This window comes from Lithobates pipiens, unplaced genomic scaffold, assembly GCF_037356315.1.
Source record: "Lithobates pipiens isolate NorthernLeopardFrog02 unplaced genomic scaffold, aLitPip1_a1.2 Scaffold_1, whole genome shotgun sequence".
Taxonomy (NCBI): Eukaryota; Metazoa; Chordata; class Amphibia; order Anura; family Ranidae; genus Lithobates; species Lithobates pipiens.
Window position 1 is genome coordinate 116,916,042 of NW_027507685.1, and position 23,172 is coordinate 116,939,213.

General features: G+C 42.0%; 2 protein-coding genes across 2 annotated transcripts; one reads left to right on the forward strand and one right to left on the reverse strand.

Moving 5' to 3' along the window:
• Positions 1–449: 449 nt before the first annotated feature.
• LOC143973737 (uncharacterized) lies at positions 450–11,434 on the reverse strand. The gene is made up of 9 exons (XM_077474611.1): positions 11,341–11,434; positions 11,141–11,254; positions 6,083–7,753; positions 3,727–3,826; positions 2,787–2,935; positions 2,424–2,536; positions 2,085–2,174; positions 1,885–2,007; positions 450–770 (listed from the first exon to the last, which is right to left on the reverse strand). Exons 1-9 carry the CDS (start codon positions 11,387–11,389, stop codon positions 579–581), a joined length of 2,601 nt encoding a protein of 866 aa, XP_077330737.1. The 5' UTR covers positions 11,390–11,434; the 3' UTR covers positions 450–578.
• A 3,071-nt stretch (positions 11,435–14,505) lies between these two features.
• On the forward strand, positions 14,506–22,095 carry LOC143973792 (uncharacterized). The gene is made up of 6 exons (XM_077474649.1): positions 14,506–15,073; positions 17,531–17,747; positions 18,295–18,386; positions 18,753–18,892; positions 18,987–19,091; positions 21,650–22,095. The coding sequence occupies exons 1-6, from the start codon at positions 14,713–14,715 to the stop codon at positions 21,755–21,757; spliced, it is 1,023 nt and encodes a 340-aa protein (XP_077330775.1). The 5' UTR covers positions 14,506–14,712; the 3' UTR covers positions 21,758–22,095.
• Positions 22,096–23,172: the final 1,077 nt, after the last annotated feature.

A 23,172-nucleotide genomic window follows, 5' to 3' on the forward strand; every position in this document is an offset into this window, starting at 1 on the left:
GATGTTCTGTTAATTCTATAGCCCTGATGAAGGGGACTTCTGACCCCCGAAACACGTTCGCATTCTCTTCTGACCTTATTGGGCCTTGATCAGACTTGTGAGCTCTTCTTCTTTCTCCCGTCATTCTTTTTGTGCATTCTTCAGATTACTCGGGGGGGGGGGGCAGGTTTGCCCTGTGAGCAAAGAGCTGCCTCTTGAATGTAGATTTCAGGCCCTCCTCTGTTCCTTTCTTCAGACAAAGCGCTCCACCATTGCGTCTATTGTTATTTCCTTGGCGCTGGTGCCTCCTTGCCCTTTAAGGGGTTTCAGATGCCAGGGGGCGTAGTTTAGATCATGTGACTGTTGTGATTGGATGTCCCAGCAGTCACATGATCGGAAAGCTAAACCTGCCCTTCTAATCCCCTCCCCCGAAACCCAGGACTGATAAAGAAAAAAGAGGGACTAAGAAATTTAAAAAATAATTTATTAATGTAAAAACAAAAAGCCATAAATAAATATATACATCGTATATTTACAGAACGATTCCACCATAGAATTCACTTTATTATAAAAGATACAAATAATTTAATAATAATTCTTCATTCTTCATCCATCGTAAAGCCGCCATTGTCATGTGACCGCCAGCCGCCATCTTGCCGGTTTGTTTCCTCTCCTGGCTGCCCATTGGGTTCCATTGAGTGTCCTGTGAGATCTTCTATAGAAGGACTGAAGCCGCCATTGATGTGACCCCTCTGGTGCTTCTCCTGGACACGACCCAAGATCTCCAGAACCTGAAAACAGAGAATCAAGGAAAAAAAGTCAGACCCCTCCCCCACTTCATCCAATGCGAGTAAAATGTAGGCTCTACATGCTGCATTCTGTGCTTGAAGGAAAAGAGGTGTCACCTCTGCACACGGAAAGGACTCTCTACAGTAAGAGTTGTGAAAGCGGGGAAATAGACCTCCATGGGACTAGTTGTAGCCAGATCAGTAGATGGCTTCAACAATGCCAGATGTGTTTCGAAATGTACAAAATGTAATGAATGAAAGAAGTCTGTAGATTGGCTGAGGAGGATCAGGGAGGAGTTTTATCTCCTGATAGAGGAACCGGACTGGGATTTCCGAGTGTTTAGTGCTCATCATTGGCCCGTATCGTCCTCAGCCCATGGTCCGGGTTCTGAGGATGGAGGACTTTTCATTTATTTGTGAACTTCATTGACTTTTGTCTTTTTTAGTGTAATTTATATAACAAACTAATCCGTACATGGGAGACCCCAACCCCCACTCCTAGACCAGTTTATGGGAGACCCCAACCCCCACTCCTAGACCAGTATATGGGAGACCCCATCCCCCACTCCTAGATCAGCACATGGGAGACCCCAACCCCCACTCCTAGATCAGCACATGGGAGACCCCAACCCCCATTCCTAGATCAGTATATGGGAGACCCCAACTCCCACTCCTAGATCAGCACATGGGAGACACCAACCCCCACTCCTAATGCAGTATATGGGAGACCCCAACCCCCACCCCTAGTTCAGTACATGGGAGATGCCAACATTTATACCTTTTGGGGAGTCTGAATGTCCCCAGAATGTGTGAGGGACACATCCAGCTAGAAGGACATGAAGAGGAAGATGGGCTGTGTATTATATACAGGTTTATATTATGGAGTCTGTCACACCCTCTACATTAGATCATAAATGACACTACTCAGAGGAAACCCACCCAAGCACAGGGAGAACATGCAAACTCCATGCAGACGGTATCCTGGCCAGGACCCCAGTGCTGCTCATCAGAAGTGCTAACCACTGAGCCAGTTCTATCTTTATCCTTTGATCTCATGAGATATTATAGTGGATAGTGAAGATGTGAGTGTCTATCTGTGTTCTGACATCCCATTTACCTGTGACTTGGGGACGATCCCAACTCTGAAGAACGCAACGTCCCCAGATTCCAGTTTGGTGCAGTTGACCACGGTGGAGGCAATATTTTCAGGGGACGCTCCAGCACACAAGACTCCATCAACCTGAAATCACAAATGTCTTTACCTTCCGTCTGTTTGTTTGTGGTGTAAATGATGGGACACATGACTCTACTGCTCACCTTATCTCCTAGCTTGGCGTAGACTTGGTTGTGGTGGGTTGTATCCGCTTCTCCTGATGGATTAGCTGAAGTCACTGCGATTGGGCCCACCTAAAATATGAATGGTTTATACTATAATAAAAGTCTGGAATTATCCTATATAAATATAAGATTCCAACCTTCAGTGACTTCTGGTCATTCACTATTGTTTTAGTGTTATATTTTACTTCTATAAAAAATTCTCCTTCATCTGCATTTTACATCATCCACAAAAATACCAACAACAAATGTAAAAATGAGTCCAGAAAAATTATATTCTTCCATTTTTTTAATGATTTGTAAGATTGGAATTTTTCCTACCATGTCAATGAGGTGGGTGGTCACGGTACAGTCCGGGATTCGTATGGCGATGCTCTGGGGGGTTCCTATGTACTTTGAAGAGTCCTTGGCACCCAAGAAATCCAACCACGGTCCTGGAACGGAAACATTATATTTTTATAGTAAATCTCATTTAGAAGTTGGGATTTATCATCTTCATAGACTTGTATTATCTTTTATATATAAAGTGCTCATATATTATACATCACATTATAAGTAATAAGATTAAATTAAACAAATACCGAGACATGGGGGAGGTGGACCCTCATTACCTTATAATCTACAAGCATGGCCAAAGTTTTATTTAGCCGTATAGTCTGGACTGAACTATAGAAAACCCCTTACCTCTTGGGATCACCAGGCTGATGGATGAAGGCCAAGCAGCCTCCATGAAGTCCCATAACAAAGGACTAAACAAGTGCTTGGCTGGTTCTAACTGCCGCAAGCTGGAAATCCATAGAGACATGGGACGGTCCTGAGCCTGGCGTTTGGTCCTGCAGAAAGAAGGGCAGAAAATGTTGGGGGATGTCATTGTTCAACAAACTTTAAAGAGCAATTCCTCCTCCTGGGAGTCGATCTCCAATTAAGTTGGGTCAAAAGCAAAGAATGGACGGTCTTATGGGTGGCCAACAACACGGCCAAAAAGCAATATAGCGGGCAGAAATTCAGTGGAGATTGATAAGGCTCATGTCTAGGACTGGGCAGATGGAGGAGTCTGGAACTTGATGATGCCAAGTTGGGAATGCCAAGCCAATGATGCCAAGACAATGATGCCAAGCTGATAATGCCAAGCCAATAGCACCAAGTTACTAAAATGTATCAAAAAGGTCTCAGCAACCTTGCAAGTGTTTGGAATATGTTTCTCTTGACTATGCAGAATTATTTCTCAATCTCCTTCATTTTTCTATGTTGTAGGGACATCCATTATTCTACAGTATACTTTTAATCTTTAGCTCTATATTAAATTGAAAAAACCAAAAGGTGGTATCTAAGGTAGCTCGGAGTCTTACTGACTTCTGGCACACCTGTATTGTACCAATACAAGGAGAATATTCGCACTACAGAGTGCATGCTCAGCATGTCAGATTGACTTTACTTAAACTGAATCAATCGTTATCAAAGTGGTTGGTCTTTGGGTTGGGGCACAATGCTCAGCCTCCCCATGTTTTAGGACCACAACCTCCAGTATATGCTGATATTATAAACAATGTCCAGGGTAGCAAGCAAGGCCAATTGCCATAATGGGTGAGACGTCACATATACAATGTTACACTATAGGACGTACTTGTACGCTCGCTCCACTGCTTCAGGCTGATTGCACGCTGCTACCAGGACATAGACCGTGTCCGTTGGAATGCCACAAATCCCTCCATTTTTCATGATTTCTGGGGAGGAAGATGGCAAAAATATAAGAAACGAGATTTTCATTTCTGACATGAAATATATGATTTCTGCAGCTCCAGACATGGAGCATATCAGTCATGTGTAAGACCTTCCTGTCATTCTACCCATAGATATGAGATGACCTGGGCAGATCGACTGATGAACTTGTGACTATGGGGAAAAAAGGATTTTGTCTTTGCCAAGCCACATTCGCGTATACAGTAAATGTCACCATAAAATGCGGGTTGACTAACTCAACCACCAACAGGCTCCGTATGGTTATAAAACATAATATAGTTATTTGTATATATTCACATACATGGATTAAAATACCAACATAAAAAGTCCGAACAAGATCCAAGTGATGGTGAAAATTTGGGATAAATGCCTTACTACAGATGCTGGAGGTCTATGTAGGGCCCTTCTATTATATTGAGTCCTGAAGAAGCCAGAATTGGTGAAACGTTGACCTGGTGATCAGAAGTACAGAGATGCAACATCTATATCCTATTTGCTGTTTGTGCATAGACTTCCGCCATCTGTAGTAGGGCATTTACCTCAAATTTTGTCCATCGCTTGAATCTTGTTGGATTAAAATACCAGCATATAATGGAAAAATAAAAAAGGGGAATCCCAGCAGGGATTCACACTGCACTAAAATGTGTTAAGGAAAAAAGGAAAGAAGCAGCTAGCACAAGAGTTTAGATACACCAACTCAAGCTAAATTACAAAAGAAAAAAAGTGCAGCGCTAATAAAGCTAAATAGCCATTAGAAAATACTTACAATTAAATTAATATTATAAATAACTATGAGATATTTTATAGTGATAGGAAAAAATATAAATAATAAATAAATAAATGAAAAAAATTCACATGACTTCCCTGTAGTGGTGAAAGAACCTTAGTGAGTAAGGCTAAAGCAGGCACCCCAAAAAAGTATGAATAAATAAATAAAAAATTCATATAACTTCCCTGTAATGGTGAAAAAAAACTTTAGTGAATAAAACTAAAGCAGGCACCCACCAAATTAAAAGCTAAATGAGTAAAAAAATTCATTCAACTTCTTGATAGAAAATAAATAAATAAATAAATAAACAAATGAATTCATTCAATTTCCCAATGATAGTGAGAAGAGCCTTGATAAATAAAAATAAGTCAAACAACCACCAAGATGTAGTGAAAAGGACAAAATAATTGCTCCTGTGAAAATACCGCATTAATTCAGATGATCAATAAAAAAAGACAATCCTCAATAGTGATGATACACAATAAAAAATCCATGCAATAAGTGTGTAAAAAAAAAGTCCAGTATAAAATAAATGTGGAGTAGATATTCCAATCCCAACCAGTGATTACGGTAAGTCTGGAAGAAAAACGTGATCCAACCAAAAAAAGAGTTAGGGTACCCTTACCGACTCCATATGACCACAGACGGTCTCTCCGTCTGTGGTCATAGATGTCCTTTTCACTACATCTTGGTGGTTGTTTGCCTTATTTTTATTTATCAAGGCTCTTCTCACTACCATTGGGAAATTGAATGAATTCATTTGTTTATGTATTTATTTATTTTCTATCAAGAAGTTGAATGAATTTTTTTACTCATTTAGCTTTTAATTTGGTGGGTGCCTGCTTTAGTTTCATTCACTAAAGATTTTTTTTCACCACTACAGGGAAGTTATATGAATTATTTATTTTATTTATTTATACTTTTTTGAGTGCCTGCTTACTCACTAAGGTTCTTTCACCACTACAGGGAAGTCATGTGAATTTTTTAAATTTATTTATTATTTATATTTTTCCTATCACTATAAATTATCTCATAGTTATTTATAATATTAATTTAATTGTAAGTATTTTCTAATGGCTATTTAGCTTTATTAGCGCTGCACTTTTTTACCAACATAAAATGCCCTAACAAGATGCATATGATGGAGAAAATTTGAGGTAAATGCCCTGCTACAGATGGCGGAAGTCTATGCATAAACAGCAAATAGGATGTAGATGTAGCGTCTGTGTACTACCGATCACCAGGTCAACGTTTCACCAATTCTGACTTCCTCAGGACCCAAATCTTATAGTAGGGCTCGACATCTATGTCCTATTTGCTGTTTATGCATAGGCATTCGGGAACATTTATGAGGAAATTGTCACCTTATCTCTAGAAATGTTAAACTGTTGTACTTTTAATAAAAGTCCCAGTGCCCCCCCCCCCCCCCACCCTCTTCCCAGACCCTTCATGTTACCTTTTATTGTCTTACCTGCGATTTGTCTGACAGAGCTGGTCCTGGCGGCAATCAGGTGGGGGCACTTTGATCTGTCATTGGAAAAGCCACTAATCTTAATAAATGGGCTGCCAACTGGTATCTGGGGAGCCTCCATGGTGCTGTTAAATAGAGTTGCAAGAAAGCAGTAGAAGCCAACAAGACCAAAGATAATGGTGACGGCGATGTCATAGCCCATTGGGAGAAGATTGATGGAATCGAGGAGGAAGCTGATGAGGATTAGCTGGAAGGTGAGGGAATATACTAGCCAGGCTTTAGACAGGAAGAAAGTGCTGAAAATTATGAAAGTGTTGAAGAGCATGAAGCATATGATGCCCACTGCTGTGTTGAAGCCTCTGCTGGTGATGTAGATGCCACTATATCTGGAGATACCCCAAATGACCCACATGACCCCATAGAGGATGAAGGCACTGCTTTCTAGAGTCTTACCACGGGAAAAAGCCACCGCACCACAAATCAGATTATAAATCCCACCCGCAGCTACAACCCATGGCAAGACAACCGTGACCAAGGGGTCATCAGGATTGCCCGGCATTGTCATGGCAAAAACAGCCAATATGCTGGAGGCGTAGGCCAAGGCTTCAGCATCGCCATACTTGGAATGACCAAGCAAGGGCTTGTGGCCGTCTTTATACTGACGAAGCCTTATACATGTACTGCTTGTAAACAGTTTCTGCATGGTGCCTTCTCCGGTGGGGATCTTTGCTGATGACTTTGAATTGTATAGGTAGATCAGCAACATAATGACCGATACAATGCATATGGCGACATTGACCCCTTGGGCTCCTCCATGGAAGAATCCACGTGGACTACAGGCCAGTGCAATGCAATAGGCAACATAGAAAAGTAAATAGACTGACTGGGCAAGACTCTGAATACATGTGAAGAGGGCAAGGACAAAAAAGAGTATGGCAAAAACCACCAGAAATGGCAGAGGGTAGCTGAACCCCCCCTTGTTCAGGATCTGATAGAGCAATGAGAATCCTTCTGCATATCTCAGAATGGAGAAGAATGCGAAATGCGTGGCGTCCAGGGTACAATAGGAGCGGTATGACAGAATGCAGATACCGGTCTGATAGACCGCTGCCATCCAAAGCCATGCCACCTGACCAACAAACAGCTGATCAATAATTCCCAGAAGTCTACAGGCAAAGACACTGGAGGCCACCATATTGAGGAGGAAAGACATGGCTGTAAGTGGCATGATGGGGGAACCCTGGGCTGGGCCGGCTTCCTTCGTACTGCTGAGACCTATGCCAGGTAAGCTCACCTGCCTTGTACTATACAGGAACCTCCCACCAATAAAGTATAGACCAATCAGGGTAACAATCAGATAATTGCATGCAATAGCAGAAGAACCGACCCCCTTGTCATAGAAAGTCACCACCTCATGAATGGCAGAGAGAGAAAGGGCACCTGCCATCAAAGCCAAGACCACCTCCTGCTGGAGGATCCCCACTATACCGATGATGAGCAGCCCTACGAAGAACGCTAAGAGGCCGGGGACCATGGCGTCCTTCATTTGGGGGGCAGAGAGGACATCATTCCCTTCAAGGAGAAGGTTCACCCCGGTGGAGGCCCACATGGCTGACACCGTCCAATAGAAGGAGACCCACAGAGGAACGTTCCCCCCGAACTTCCGCACCCCTGAAAGATAAAATAACCATAAATACTGATTTATATATTTTGTATATCGGGGAATTCTCTGCAATAGGAAGAAATAAATCAGAAGAGAAGATTTCTGAGAACAAGACTCCTTCATCTGATATGTACAAATATATAAAACATCTTTAGAATATATTGGAAGCCAATCACTGAAATAATATTATTATTATTATTATTAATAATAATGTATAATAATAATCCTGCATAATACTGTATAATATATAAAAGCTGTATAATATTAGAAATAATAATATAAATCCTGAATACTACTACAAATATAAATCCTGAATAATAATAATATTATTCAGGATTTATATTATTATTTATATTATACAGCTTTTATATATTATACAGTATTCTTATTATACAGGATTTATATATTATTATTATTTATTATTATACAGCATTTATATATTATTATTATTATTATATGGGATTTATATATAGCGCCAACAATTTTTGCAGCTCTTTACAACGTGAGCTCTTTTAAAATCTTATTGCCATCATTATAATAATCTGCGGTGATCCCGCCATGGAGGATCTTGTTAAGCACTTCCAGTTATCGGGTGACAACACTCTGTTTCCTAATTGTCCTCTTGTGTTGTCTCTCCAGCTCCTGATGGAGACTACAGGTTACCCTTCCATCACACAGGACACAGACGTGGTCCTCTGGTGTCACCATCAGGAGACCCGCCCTGAGAAATGTCATCACTGGAGTGTATGGAGACAGGAAGTGGCTGCAAATAGGCTGCAGGAGATCAGCAGCACCGAGATGTGACAATGGTTGCTACCCAGAGAAATGTGTGCTTTAAAGTAGAAGTAGAGGAAATCCCAGAGATGTCTCCTAGCATTTATATTTATGAAAATGGCAAAATCTTGGAAATTGGCTCCAATGCCTTCCGAAGAGCTGAAGTGGAATCTTTTCTGGGTTGGGATTAATGATCTGATAAAATGCGGATGTTTGGGAACGTCTGGGAGCCATGGGTGGTGATCCAGGATCTATACCCAGGAGTTGTGTGTGTGTGTGTGTGTGGGAGGGGGGGGGGGGCGGTGTAAAATGTCGGCTCATTCCCTACTTTTTTATTTTCTCTCTTTCTCCTCTTTTGGTCTTATGAGGGTTTTCTGCTTATTCCCTTTATACTCTGAAGAGTGATGATTCCATTGGTGGGATTTGAGGGTGACTGGGGAAGGGGGACCCCCTTGGAGGAGGTGGTGACCCCTTTCTCTAAGGGACACATTGGGGATCTACTAAGAGTTCTGATTGGACTTCCCATCTATAGAAGCTCCACCTTCACCTGTATATGAAGACTGAGATTTGGGGTATAAAGCAGGATTGGGGTCCCTCATACTGACCCCCATAATTCAATCTTCTGTATATCCACAGTGACCATAAATACTCGGAGGGACGCCACAAAACGATATCTTCCTATTCCCTGGAGATTTTACACTCCACATCTTCTCTGTAACCTTTTTATTCTTTTCTGGGAAAACTTTAATAAAAAATATTCAACCAGAAAAGTAGAACTTGAGGGAAAACATTTTATTTTTTTTATTTTGGATAAAGTAAGGGAGAGTTACACCCCCTGCCATCTGTGTTCCCATTGGGGAGATTTCCCTTTACTTCCTGTCCCATAACCAAACAGGAAGTGAGAGGAAATCCCAGAACCAGTGTCCCCATTGGAGGATTTCCTCTCCATTCCTGTTCTAGGGACACCCCGAAATCCATTTTTTTTTCTTTGACTTTCACTATCAGTGATAATAGAAAACAGGAGGAATAGAGAGGAGAAATCTTCCTACCGGAGACACAGACAGGAATAAAAACCTGACAGGGGTCTCATCCCTCTCCACTCTGTCCAACGCTAAAATAATGTTTTGTATTTAGTTATACAAAAATCACCCCAAAGAGCCGGAAATCTTTCCTTTATCAGCCGTCAAAAAGGCTAAACAATAATCTTATCGTATCCCAAAAGTATTTACCCCATAAAGTATATACCCCATAAAGTATTTACCCCTTTGTTCTGGGGTAATATAACAGAATACTTTTTATTACAGGATAATATATATATATATATATATATACTTTAATATAATATATTATTAATATAGCATGTAACAATGTAATAATATAATATGAATATAATAAAATATCATGTATTTAATGTAATATAATAATATGAATATAATGTAATATAATAATGTAATATAATATAATATAATAAAATACTATATAATATAATCTATGTAATAATATAATATAATACAATATAATATGAATATAATGTAATATAATAAAATACTATATAATAAAATACTATATAATATAAAATAAAATACTATATAATATAATATAAGATAATACAATATAAGATAATTTTTCCAGGGACGGAGGTGAGGAGTGCAGAATATCGGAGGATTGGATTTCAGGGATGGGACAGGAAGTGTCTTGTGTGGTAATAATGAAGAGAAGAAGGAATGTCCTCCGGGGGGGGGGGGGGGGGGGGGAGGGGATGATCGGTGATGACGATTGTACTGTGTGTGGCAGGAATCTTCACACATAATAATATTACTGGTAATGACTGGATGTATTTTCTGAATACAATCCGGATCTCTTCATTCATTATAATATTCTATATCTTTTATCACATCACATAGATTGGAGATGAGGGACAATGAACAGCTGGTCTCTGATTGGTGACAAGGAATCCTCATCACTTTTATGAGAGGTGACACAGGAAGCTGCAAATCTGAGACAGGAAATGGTGGTGTCCCGGGTGTCCTGGCTGTTTAGTGTGGTAGGGGTGTGCCTGCCCATGAATGTTCATTTATCATCTCTAAGATGACGGATTTATGTACCAAGTCCCTTTAATGTTAGAGACGGGAGAGACCCCAAAACCTCCAGGATGTGTGTGGAGGAGGAGAGGATTCAGTAATGGACGCCCGTCATATTATATATATATATATATATATATATATATATATATATATATATATATATATATATATATATATATATATATATATATATATATATATATAGGGGGGAGGGGCGTATTCTACATGATGTCTATAGTCAGATTTTATATTAATGGACGCCCGTCATTATATATATAGGGGGAGGGGTGTATTCTACGTGATGTCTATAGTCAGATTTTATATTAATGGACTCCCCATCATTAGATATATATATGGGGGGGGGGGGGCGTATTGTACGTGACGTCTATATTCAGATGTTGTGCTCATTTCATTCTCATTGGAGGGAGATTCGGGAAATTCTTGCACATGATTGGCTGATTGAAGTGAGCTCAGCTCAGTAAACATTTTGCACTCCTTTAGTAAATGGCTCAGTATTGGGGTGAAATGCGCACTTACCTGCATAGGCCAAGATGGCGGCGAGGCTGAGGAGCAGGATACCCAGGGCGGGTGCAGGGATGGCGGGGGAAGCTGCGGCGGAGCTGTAGTGCTGTGAAGCCAAAAGTAAACTTCCTAAAAGATATGAGAAAATGTTACATTGTTTCCTATAGATAGAGGCCATGCTGGGTGGTAATGGGTTAATATCAGGAGGTAAGTACCTGCACTGACAGCCAGGATACCGACACTCAGATACAGGGACTCCGTCATTGTGATCAGTGTGTCCCTGTGTACTCTCTCCTTATATCAGTCCTGTGTGTTCACACCCTCCCCCAGCTCCTCCCATCTCCTCCTCCGCCCACTCTGATGTCACACTGATCAGTCACTGCGACTATCCAGGATTACTAAGCAGAGATACAGTGCCAGGAAAAAGTATTCATATCCCCTGGAAATTCCCCACATGTTGTCATGTTACAACCAAAAACATAAATGTATTTTATTGGGATTTTATATGATAGACCAACACAAAGTGTCACATAATTGTGAAGTGGAAGGAAAATGATAAATGATACAAATAAATATTTGAAAAGTGTGGGGGGAGGGGCATTTGTATGGCTCCCCTCGGAGTCAATACTTTGTAGAACCCCCTTTCTCTACAAGTCTTTTTGGGGGTGTCTCTACCAGCTTTGCAAATCTAGAGAGGACATTTCTGCCCATTCTTTGTAAAATATCTCAAGCTCTATCAGATTGGATGGAGAGCGTCTGTGAACAGCAATTTTCAAGTCTTGCCACCGATTCTCAATGGGATTTAGGTCTGGGCTGTGACTGGGCCATTCTAACACATGAATATGCTTTGATCTAAATCATTCCATTGTAGCTCTGGCTGTATGTTTCGGGTGGTTGTCCTGCTGGAAGGTGACCCTCCGCCCCGGTCTCAAGTCTTTTGCAGGTTTTCTTCTAAGATTGTTCTGTATTTGGCTCCATCCATCTTCCCATCAACTCTGACCAGCTTCGCTGTCCCTGCTGAAGAAAAGCATCCCCACCACATGATGCTGCCACCACCATGTCTCACGGTGGGGATGGTGTGTTCAGGGTGATGTGCGGTGTTAGTTTTCCCCACACATAGCGTTTTGCTTTTAGTCCAAAAAGTTGAATTTTGGTCTCATCTGACCAGATCACCTTCTTCCACATGTTTGCCGTGTCCTCCACATGGCTTCTCACAAACTACAAACAGGACTTCTTACGACTTTCTTTCACCAATGTCTTTCTTCTTGTCACTCTTCCATAAAGGGCAGATTTGTGGAGTGCACGACTAATAGTTGTCCTGTGGACAGATTCCCCCACCTGAGCTGTGGATCTCTGCAGCTCCTCCAGAGTTACCATGGACCTCTTGGCTTTTCTCTGATGAATGCTCTCCTTGCCCGGCCGGTCAGTTTAGAAGGACGGCCATGTCTTGGTAGGTTTGCAGTTGTGCCATACTCTTTCCATTTTCCGATGATGGATTGAACAGAACTCCGTGAGATCTTCAAAGCTTGGGAGATTTCTTTATAATCTAACCCTGCTTTATACTTCTCCACAACTTTATTCCTGACCTGTCTGGTGTGTTCCTTGGCCTGCATGATGCTGTTTGTTCACTAAGGTTCTCTAACAAACCTCTGAGGGCTTCACAGAACAGCTGTATTTATACTGAGATTAAATTACACACAGGTGGACTCTGTTTACTAATTAGGTGACTTCTGAAGGCAATTGGTTCCTCTAGATTTTAGTAAGGGGTATCAGAGTAAAGGGGGCTGAATACAAATGCCCCTCCCCCACACTCTTCACACTATTTATTTTTATCATTTATAATTTTCCTTCCACTTCACAATTTTGTGCCACTTTATGTTGGTCTATCACATAAAATCCCAATAAAATACATTTATGTTTTTGATTGTAACAAAATGTGGGGAATTCCTCCTCGCCTTTATTGAAGGTAAATGGTGGAATCTCCAGGTGTGACTCCTCCTCACGTACATCGCAGATCACACCTATGAGGTCATCAGTCTCTCCTCTTACATCACAGCCGGCACTCCGCTTATTTTTAGATTGTGATGAAACATTTTATGATTGCTTTATCTGGTGTGGTGATTATTTCTGGAGTGTAATTACACATTCTGATTGTTTTCTCTGCACATTACGCCTCCAGACTTCTTCAGAATTCCATTGCTGGATGAAAATCGGGAAGGACAATCACCCCCAGCATTGATGGAGACCCCCAAATCTCCAGCTCAGCCAATCCCCTCTCATGGAAGGCTGAGGAACTGAGGCTTCCTCATGGTGGCTTTCACAGCTGCAGCTAGAGGAGTGAGACTCCAGGGCAGGTCACCCCCATGTCCAGTCCAAATGTATTATTTATGGGTGGAGGGAGACAAAATATAATAAAATAGAAGAAAAAATACAAAGTTATTTTCTGCACCCCGTCACCCTGATTCCCAATAAAAATTATTTACGAATAATAAAAAAATGGTGAAAATGAAATAAAATATAACAGAGATACAAAGTTGTAATTTTTTTCCATAATTTCGGATCACCCTGATGTCACCCTAATTATCCTGGTGTGTTGAAAATACAAAATTCATATTTATTGAACACAAAAACACAAAATATATATATATAAAAATATAAACACAATATAACAACGAGATACAAAGTTGCGTTTTCTTTGCTGGAATTCCTGAACACTTCTCTCCCCTGATATCCAATACAAATTATTTATTTATGTAAAACGTAATCCAAATATAACACAAGAAGAGATACAAACTTGTTATTTTATCTCCTAGAATTCCAGGGCTCATCAGTCACCCCGATATCCAATCAAAGCTCATATTTTATGAACACAAAATCTAATAAAATAGAAGAAATTGATACAAAGTTCCATTTTATCTCCTGGAATTCCTGGTCCCCTGAAGTCTAATACAAATTATGAATACAGAATTTCATGGAGATAAAATCAAATAATAAAAAAAAAAGAAATGGGATACAAAGTTATAATTTATTTCCCGGGAAGAGGTGGGATTCCTGGGTACACCCGTCACCTCGATGTCCAATACCAATGAATTATTTATTCGAGAAAATAAAATAAAATATAACAAAGAGATACAAGGTTTTCATTTTGTTTCCATATTTCCTGGTCACTCTGGTGTCAGGATTATAATACAAAATTATATTTTATGAACACAGAAACACAAAATATAATAAAATATAACAAAGTTATACAATGTTATTATTTATTTGCTAAGAAGAAGTGGAATTCCCGGCTACCCTGATGTCACCATGATGTCTGGTGATCTCTGAACAGTCAGAATGAAACCAGGAAATTATTTTCTTTTTAAAATTGTTATCTCCTATAACAGAAATCTTTCTGAGGAACACCTCCGTCTTTTCCCTGAGACACCCAGGAAGTGAATATTTAAGAAAGAAAACTTCCCTTCGGAGGGAATTGCTCCTAAAAATAGCAGACGGGGGCGGAGCTTCACTCTGAGACTCTGTATATAAGTCATCACTCAACCGAGACAGTTATATCTCTTCCATTCATCTCTCCATACAACTCAACAATGAAGGCTGACTCCAACCAGGTGAAGGCTGACTCCAACCAGCTGAAGGGTGACTCCAACCAGATGAAGGCTGACTCCAACCAGGTGAAGGCTGACTCCAACCAGATGAAGGCTGACTCCAACCAGGTGAAGGCTGACTCCAACCAGGTGAAGGCTGACTCCAACCAGCTGAAAGGTGACTCCAACCAGGTGAAGGCTGACTCCAACCAGATGAAGGCTGACTCCAACCAGATGAAGGCTGACTCCAACCAGATGAAGACTCTCTATGATGACAATGGCTACCTGACCTCTGTAGACGTCCTACAGGAGGAACAGCTGCTGCACGCCCTCCAAGAGTATGCAAAGCTGGAGGAGAAGTTTGGTGAGTGTAGACTTGGCTTGGTTGTGTTTGAATGTTGAAGATAATTTTTGAAGTAAATTAAATCCTTCCTACGACCCCCCTTCAGTCTTATATCTGACCCGACCTCCCCTTCAGTCTCATATCTGCCCCCCCAGTCCCCCTTCAGTCTTATATCTGACCCAATCCTCCCCTTTAGTCTTATATCTGACCCCCATCCTCCCCTTCAGTCTTATATCTGACCCCCATCCCCCCTTCAGTCTTATATCTGACCCCCATCCTCCCCTTCAGTCTTATATCTGACCCCCCATGGTGTATTCTTATTTTATTTTACTTTTCACCATCTTACTTTCACCACCAGTCACGCTGGGGTATTAGATTTTGCACATGCTGTGTCTTTATTTCACTTATTTTCTTCTTTGTCATCTGGCGTTGTCTGTCGTTGCTGACTCATTACTGGGCACTTACAATGATCTTTAGCTTTTATTATCATCTGCTTAAACTCTAATCGTGTATGGTATGCTACACTCAAGTAGTGTGGCTTACCTCTGTATCTATATACCCGACATACTATATGTAGGTATATTTTCTGTCCCCCTATACAGGGGGGACAGCCCCTGAATAGGGATTTTTCATATATATATACATCCTTATATTTTCTTTTGTTTTTATTGTAGGTTGTCCCCCTCCCGACTTCTGTCTACCCATACCTATACCCTCCTCCACTATTTTATATTGGAGGTAGCAATAGCGATGTGATCCCCTGTAAGTAATTTATCCCTTGAACTCCGTTCCCTTGCTCTCCCTTTTCGGTAGAGCATAGCGACCAACTTCAACTATGCAGGTTTGGCGCATCTGTGAAGGATATGGGAGAAATGGCGGAGCTTATTTCTGTCTTTCAAAGAGGATCTCCTACGTGAATGATATAGGTAGCTATCATGCAATGTATACCAACTGACTGTTAATTATGTAACCATGCAATGTTTGGTGTATATTCTGCCCACAGCAGATTATTTCTAGTAAAGTACAGTGCACCATATATGGATATGTATTTATGTTTGTCTTCCTTCTTTTACAATAGATAAAAACCTTCTGAAGAAGACCCCCGAGAGGGTCGAAACGCGTAAAGGGTCCACATTATCTATTTTTTTACTGTATTTACAGTGGCATTATGGTCTAGGCATTATAATTGTATTCTGTCTATCCATGTAATATCATATATTTTTATTCACATAGTGGAGCTCAGTCCCTGACTACTGTGTCACCTGTTCAATCCTCTTTTTTACTAATAAACATTTGTATTATTAGTTTTTTGCCACATGTCAGTATTTATTTCCATATATACATAAACTAGCCTCCACAGGTAATTTACGCTGTTAAAAAACCCCACTTTGGGGATACTTTCGTTTTTTGTTTATATCTGACCCCCATCCCCCCTTCAGTCTTATATCTGACCCCCAGCCCCACCTTCAGTCTTATATCTGACCCCCATCCTCCCCTTCAGTCTTATATCTGACCCCCAGCCCCCCCTTCAGTCTTATATCTGACCCCATCCCCACCTTCAGTCTAATATCTGACCCCCGGTCCCCCCTTCAGTCTTATATCTGCCCCCCCATCCTCCCATTCAGTCTTATATCTGCCCCCCATCCTCCCATTCAGTCTTATATCTGCCCCCCATCCCCCCCTTCAGTCTTATATCTGATGCCCGGTCCCCCCTTCAGTCTTGCACAGCTGTACCGGCTCTTCTCCTGGACTGAAATGGCTTCTTCTGATTTCCACGCACACTGTGAGCTTCTCAAAAAGTGCATTAGAAGCTGCAGGAATTCAGATAGAGCTCCCCTCAATTTCTGACTGTAGGACATCCAACGTCATCTAGCACTTTCCTCCACCAGCTTGATTGTGCCTGCCCCCATCCCTTTCATTCATTGGATTGTAGCTCTTTCAATCATGGAGGCTCAGCATCACCAGTAGGTAGGTGTTACCTATATAAATACAGCCTGCCTAGGAACACCCATCCATCAAGGCATTTTGATATTTGCATAACTCTCCCAAGAGCCCGCCCACTGCTTGTATCAGGACTGGGGGCTCCTGAGGGGTGTACTGAGGGTCAGCAGAGTCTTCTATTGGACATAGACTTTTTGTATAATGGAGCTGATTGGCCACATGACTGGGTCACTGAGCGTGTAGGCAGGCTTCTCTTTCCATACACTTCCAGGTCCATGCAGCAGAGTCTCCTCCCTACAGACAGAGCTTCAGGCATTTCATTGGTTCCTCCACCAACTTCACACACCAACCACGAGCAGGAACACCGCCCATCGGCCAATCTCTCCCTCTCATCCTCCTGGTCACAGGTCCTTCACCCCCTTCACCCCCTTCCCTCTCCAAGTTACCCAGATGAATAAAGTTACCCGTGTTTACACGTGCAGCCATTTGTTCCCCTTTTGATTCGTATAAAACCATCATTTATCTTTGTGTGTTCAGGGAAGGAGTACACTCAGTACAGTCTACACAACGTCCACTTGGAGTATGAATGGGTGATGAACCTAGCCACCCACCCCAATCTGCTGGAAGCCATCACCGCTGTGCTGGGCCCCAACGTCATCCTCCTGGACTCCAGGTTTATCTGCAAGTACCCCGCCAGTGATGTCCCGCACAAAGAGAATACGGCGCCATATGTGGCCTGGCATCAAGACATAAAGTACGTAGAGAAGGATGTGTCAGTGATCAATGGATAATCAATACATAATGATTGATGAATGATGAGTATACAGAGATCCATGAATAATCAATACAGAATGATTTATAAATGATCAGTCTATAGAGATAGATGAATGATCAATACATAATAATCAATACATATAGATTGATGAATGATCAGTATATAGAGATCAATGAATGATCAATACATAATGATAAATAAATGATCAATACATGTAGATTGATGAATGATTAAATCATAACAATCAATAAATGATCAATACATATAGATTGATGAATGATCAATACATAATAATCTATAAATAATTTAGATTTGAAGATCAATGAATTATCGGGGATTACTAAACCTGGAGCACACAAAATGTGGTGCAGCTCTGCATGGCAGCCAATCAGCTTCTAACTGCAGCTTGTTCAATGAAGCTGATTGGTTTCTATGCAGAGCTGCACCAGATTTCCAATGCTCTCATTTTAGTAAATCCCCTCCAAAGATTGAGGAATGATCTTTACAACAACGGTGTCCGTTGCAGATATTGGGGATTCGAGGGCGGTCCCGTGGCTTCAGTGTGGTTGGCGTTTGATGACGTGGACGCCGAAAATGGAGTTCTACAAATTATTCCAGGTAATCTCACCGATAAATCCTGAGATTGTCCGCAATGTTACATTGTATACACATTATGATTATTATTATTATCATCTTTTATATTATTAGTAACAATATTATTACTAAAATATTATTATCACTATTGTTGTTATTAATTTTAGTATTATTGTTATTTTTTTATTATTATTTTTTTATATATATTATTATGATTAACAATAATATTCTCACTATTGTTATTATTAGTATTGTTATGTATTGCTATTATTATTATTATTATTTTTATTATTTATTTATTTATGATTTATTATGATTATTACTATTTTTATCACTATTGCTCTTGTTATTAGTAGTTTATTAGTATAATGATGATTTTTCCTCTTCCAGGCAGCCACAAGCAGGGGATCCTGGAGCACAGAGTGGCGGAGATTCCTGGGAATATGCTGACAGCCAATCAGGAGATTCCGAAGCACCTGGTGAACGTGGAGGATCTGGTGGAGTGTCCACTGAAAGCCGGACAAATGTCGGTAAGTAAAACCCTCCTCCAAATCCACCCCGGGGTAATAGATATATATCCGTCCGGGTGCCATGTCCTCACTGCCCTCTTATTTCTATCGCCAGGTTCACGACGGACTGACAGTTCACGCCAGCGAGCCAAACATGTCCGACAGAAGGCGCTGCGGATTCGTCATCCGATATGTTCCCACTACGGCTTACCCTGTACAGGTCAGTGATACCAAGATCTACAGATGTCTTCCTCTATGTGTGACATCACAAGTCATAGATCTATAGACGTCTTCCTCTATGTGTAACATCACAAGTCATAGATCTATAGACGTCTTCCTCTGTGTGTGACATCACAAGTCATAGATCTACAGACATCTTCCTCTGTGTGTGACATCACAAGTCATAGATCTACAGACGCCTTCCTCTGTGTGTGACATCACAAGTCATAGATCTACAGATGTCTTCCTCTATGTGTGACATCACAAGTCATAGATCTACAGACATCTTCCTCTGTGTGTGACATCACAAGTCATAGATCTACAGACATCTTCCTCTGTGTGTGACATCACAAGTCATAGATCTACAGACGTCTTTCCTCTATGTGTGACATCACAAGTCATAGATCTATAGACGTCTTCCTCTGTGTGTGACATCACAAGTCATAGATCTACAGACATCTTCCTCTGTGTGTGACATCACAAGTCATAGATCTACAGACATCTTCCTCTGTGTGTGACATCACAAGTCATGGATCTACAGACGCCTTCCTGTGTGTGTGACATCACAAGTCATAGATCTACAGATGTCTTCCTCTATGTGTGACATCACAAGTCATAGATCTACAGACGTCTTCCTCTATGTGTGACATTACAAGTCATAGATCTACAGACATCTTCCTCTGTGTGTGACATCACAAGTCATAGATCTACAGACGCCTTCCTCTGTGTGTGACATCACAAGTCATAGATCTACAATGTCTTCCTCTATGTGTGACATCACAAGTCATAGATCTACAGACGTCTTCCTCTATGTATGACATCACAAGTCATAGATCTACAGATGTCTTCCTCTATGTGTGACATCACAAGTCATAGATCTACAGACGTCTTCCTCTGTGTGTGACATCACAAGTCATAGATCTACAGACGCCTTCCTCTGTGTGTGACATCACAAGTCATAGATCTACAGATGTCTTCCTCTATGTGTGACATCACAAGTCATAGATCTACAGATGTCTTCCTCTATGTTTGACATCACAAGTCATAGATCTACAGACGTCCTTTTCTGTGTGTGACATCACAAGTCATAGATCTACACATGTCTTCCTCTATGTGTGACATCACAAGTCATAGATCTACAATGTCTTCCTCTATGTGTGACATCACAAGTCATAGATCTACAGACGTCTTCCTCTATGTATGACATCACAAGTCATAGATCTACAGATGTCTTCCTCTATGTGTGACATCACAAGTCATAGATCTACAGACGTCTTCCTCTGTGTGTGACATCACAAGTCATAGATCTACAGACGCCTTCCTCTGTGTGTGACATCACAAGTCATAGATCTACAGATGTCTTCCTCTATGTGTGACATCACAAGTCATAGATCTACAGATGTCTTCCTCTATGTTTGACATCACAAGTCATAGATCTACAGACGTCCTTTTCTGTGTGTGACATCACAAGTCATAGATCTACACATGTCTTCCTCTATGTGTGACATCACAAGTCATAGATCTACAGGCGTCCTTTTCTGTGTGTGACATCACAAGTCATACATCACTGGATATGTTGGGGGTTCCATTCTTTCTCTACTAAATAAAATGAAAGCAATGGGAGCCACACTCTGGTCCATAAAAGATTTTATTCTGCAACATAATCCGCCACATTTCAGGGAATCCACACTCTTCATCAGGGCCACAATCAGGACAATAAAGGAAAGAACAGAAATATTTATACACATAATTATATTTTATATTGGGGTCCTGCAGGTCACCATGGCTGTTGGGGAGCAGCCTTCAGGACCGCCGACCACATATGATGTGACAAAGGGCTCAGCACTCCGATTCCAAAAATAGTCTACTAAACAAAACCCATTCCTATTCCTGTCTAAGTCCCTGTTGGAGATTTCTCCTCACTTCCTGTCTGTTGATATGTTGTCACCAGCACAGGAAGTGAGGGGAAACCTCTCTAGTGAAGCCCCTGGTAGCAGTAAAAACCTGACAGGGGTTCTGATTCTCACATGATCTGACTGGGAGCTCCACATAGGTGTGTGCAATGGGTGTGCCAGGGCACACCCTAATCACTACGTGCCATGCCGATTCCCCCTACTCCCCAGACTTCCCCCTTGTTGGTCCCCCCCCCCCCCTTGCAGTGCTGCTGGCTTCCCTCCTCTCCCCACAGATTTTTAAGGATGGAGAGTGGGCAAAGCGGCTAATAAATTTGTAATTTACCTGCGCCTTCCTTTTCTAAATGAACACAGTGAACACACACACTCACTCACTGTGTTCATTCTTATCTGAAGCATAGGAAGCTGTTTCCTATGATTCAGTTTGTGAATGAACAGGAAGCCGCTCACAACAGAGCACTTCCCATTCATTCCCTGTGCAGTGCAGCTGAGGCTGCAGAGAAAGGCGGGTGTGAGTATTGAGGTGCCCACCTATGAAGCCCTAATACCTGCACACACCTCTGCAGACACCACAGGCGGGTTCAGATGTTGGATTTCCTGCACATTGAGTGTGATGTACTAACAATGGTGTCCCCTTCTATTCCAGGATCCCAAGCGACCCCGGACTTTCCCCGCGACCGTCCTGGTGGCCGGAACCAATGAATACCATCATTTCCAGGACCACGCCCCCAACTTTTTCACCAAGACACTGTAATACTTCTCTCTCTAGGACCCCGATGATCATTTCCTCTTCCTGGAGGCGACTTCAGGAAAATCCCAATTCCGTCTTCTGTGTTATTTATTATTTATTGATTGACTTGTATTTATTTGTATCTCGTGCATATAGTGAGGCTGCGTTCACTTCAACCGGCCAATCAAATGCTGGGAAATGCTGAATTGTCCGTTCCCACAGGCACATGATTGGGTCTTAAAAGTGAATATGGCTTCCGTCCATTCCTGGAGCTAAGCGATCGTTTCTCCTTCAGAATGATTTTAGAATGTAACTTTCTATCTGATCCATCGATTGTCTGTGAAATAAAGTCTTCACTATAACCATGGACTGTGTGTGCTCTCTATGGGGGACAGATGTTGTTCTGTATGGGGAGACCGATTAAAGATTTTATATGACTAATACAGGACTGTGCTATCCGGGGCTTTTTTCTCAGGGAACAGGTGCAGGTACTCCCTCCCTTTGAATCACCCCTTTTCTCTGCCACTACCCACCTCCGAGCACCATTCCTTGGTTCCACCCACTACCCACCTCTGAGCACGTTCCTTGGTTCCACCCATTACCCACCTCCGAGCATGTTCCTTGGTTCCACCCACTACCCACCTCTGAGCACGTTCCTTGGTTCCACCCATTACCCACCTCTGAGCACCGTTCCTTGGTTCCACCCCCCACCCACCTCTGAGCGTGTTCCTTGGTTCCACCCTCTACCCACCTCCAAGCGCCGTTCGTTGGTTCCACACTCTACCCACCTCCGAGCACGTTCCTTGGTTCCAGCCCCATACCCACCTCCTGAGTACCGCGTCTTGGTTCCATCCTCTACCCACCTCCGAGCACCGTTCCTTGGTTCCAGCCCCTACCCACTTCCTGAGTACTGCGTCTTGGTTCCATCCCCTACCCACCTCCGAGCACATTTCTTGGTTCCACCCTTTACCCACCTCCCAGCACATTCCTTGGTTCCACCCACTACCCACCTCTGAGCACCGTTCCTTGATATCACCTACCAGGGGTGGGCTGGGCCAGGGGGCAGGGTGGAAATTTCCCCCCAGGCCGACTAACTTATAATCAAAACAGCCACTGTTTGCTGACATATTTTTTTTTTAGGAAGTCGGCCGCCGATTGGCTGTGTTGCTGCTGCGCTGCATTCTGGGAGTTATAGTCTGGTGGATAGAGACTAGGGGAAACTGAGCAGCGCAACAGGTAACTCCAACTCCCGGCAGGGAGACCCATCACTTCACAGGGGGGCCAGCCAGCAACTTCAAGCTGTCATTCTCCTGCTGCTCTGTTCCCGGAACCTGCAGCTGCTTTGTGTTAACTCTCCTACTGGCTGCAATGTATGAAATCCTCTTCACTCCTATAAACTCGCTCTCCTTCCAGGACACGTCACGTTTGTTTCTGTTCAG

Bases quoted from the DNA above. Each gene is read 5' to 3' on its own strand.
- LOC143973737 (XM_077474611.1), bottom strand. From the start codon at position 11,389: ATGACGGAGTCCCTGTATCTGAGTGTCGGTATCCTGGCTGTCAGTGCA. The intron at 2,936-3,726 runs GTACGTCCTATA...TTCTTTCTGCAG, and splicing joins GCAGTGGAGCGAGCGTACAA to GACCAAACGCCAGGCTCAGG. The intron at 2,008-2,084 runs GTGAGCAGTAGA...TTGTGATTTCAG, and splicing joins ACGCCAAGCTAGGAGATAAG to GTTGATGGAGTCTTGTGTGC.
- LOC143973792 (XM_077474649.1), top strand. From the start codon at position 14,713: ATGAAGGCTGACTCCAACCAGGTGAAGGCTGACTCCAACCAGCTGAAG. The intron at 17,748-18,294 runs GTACGTAGAGAA...TGTCCGTTGCAG, and splicing joins GCCTGGCATCAAGACATAAA to ATATTGGGGATTCGAGGGCG. The intron at 18,893-18,986 runs GTAAGTAAAACC...TTCTATCGCCAG, and splicing joins TGAAAGCCGGACAAATGTCG to GTTCACGACGGACTGACAGT.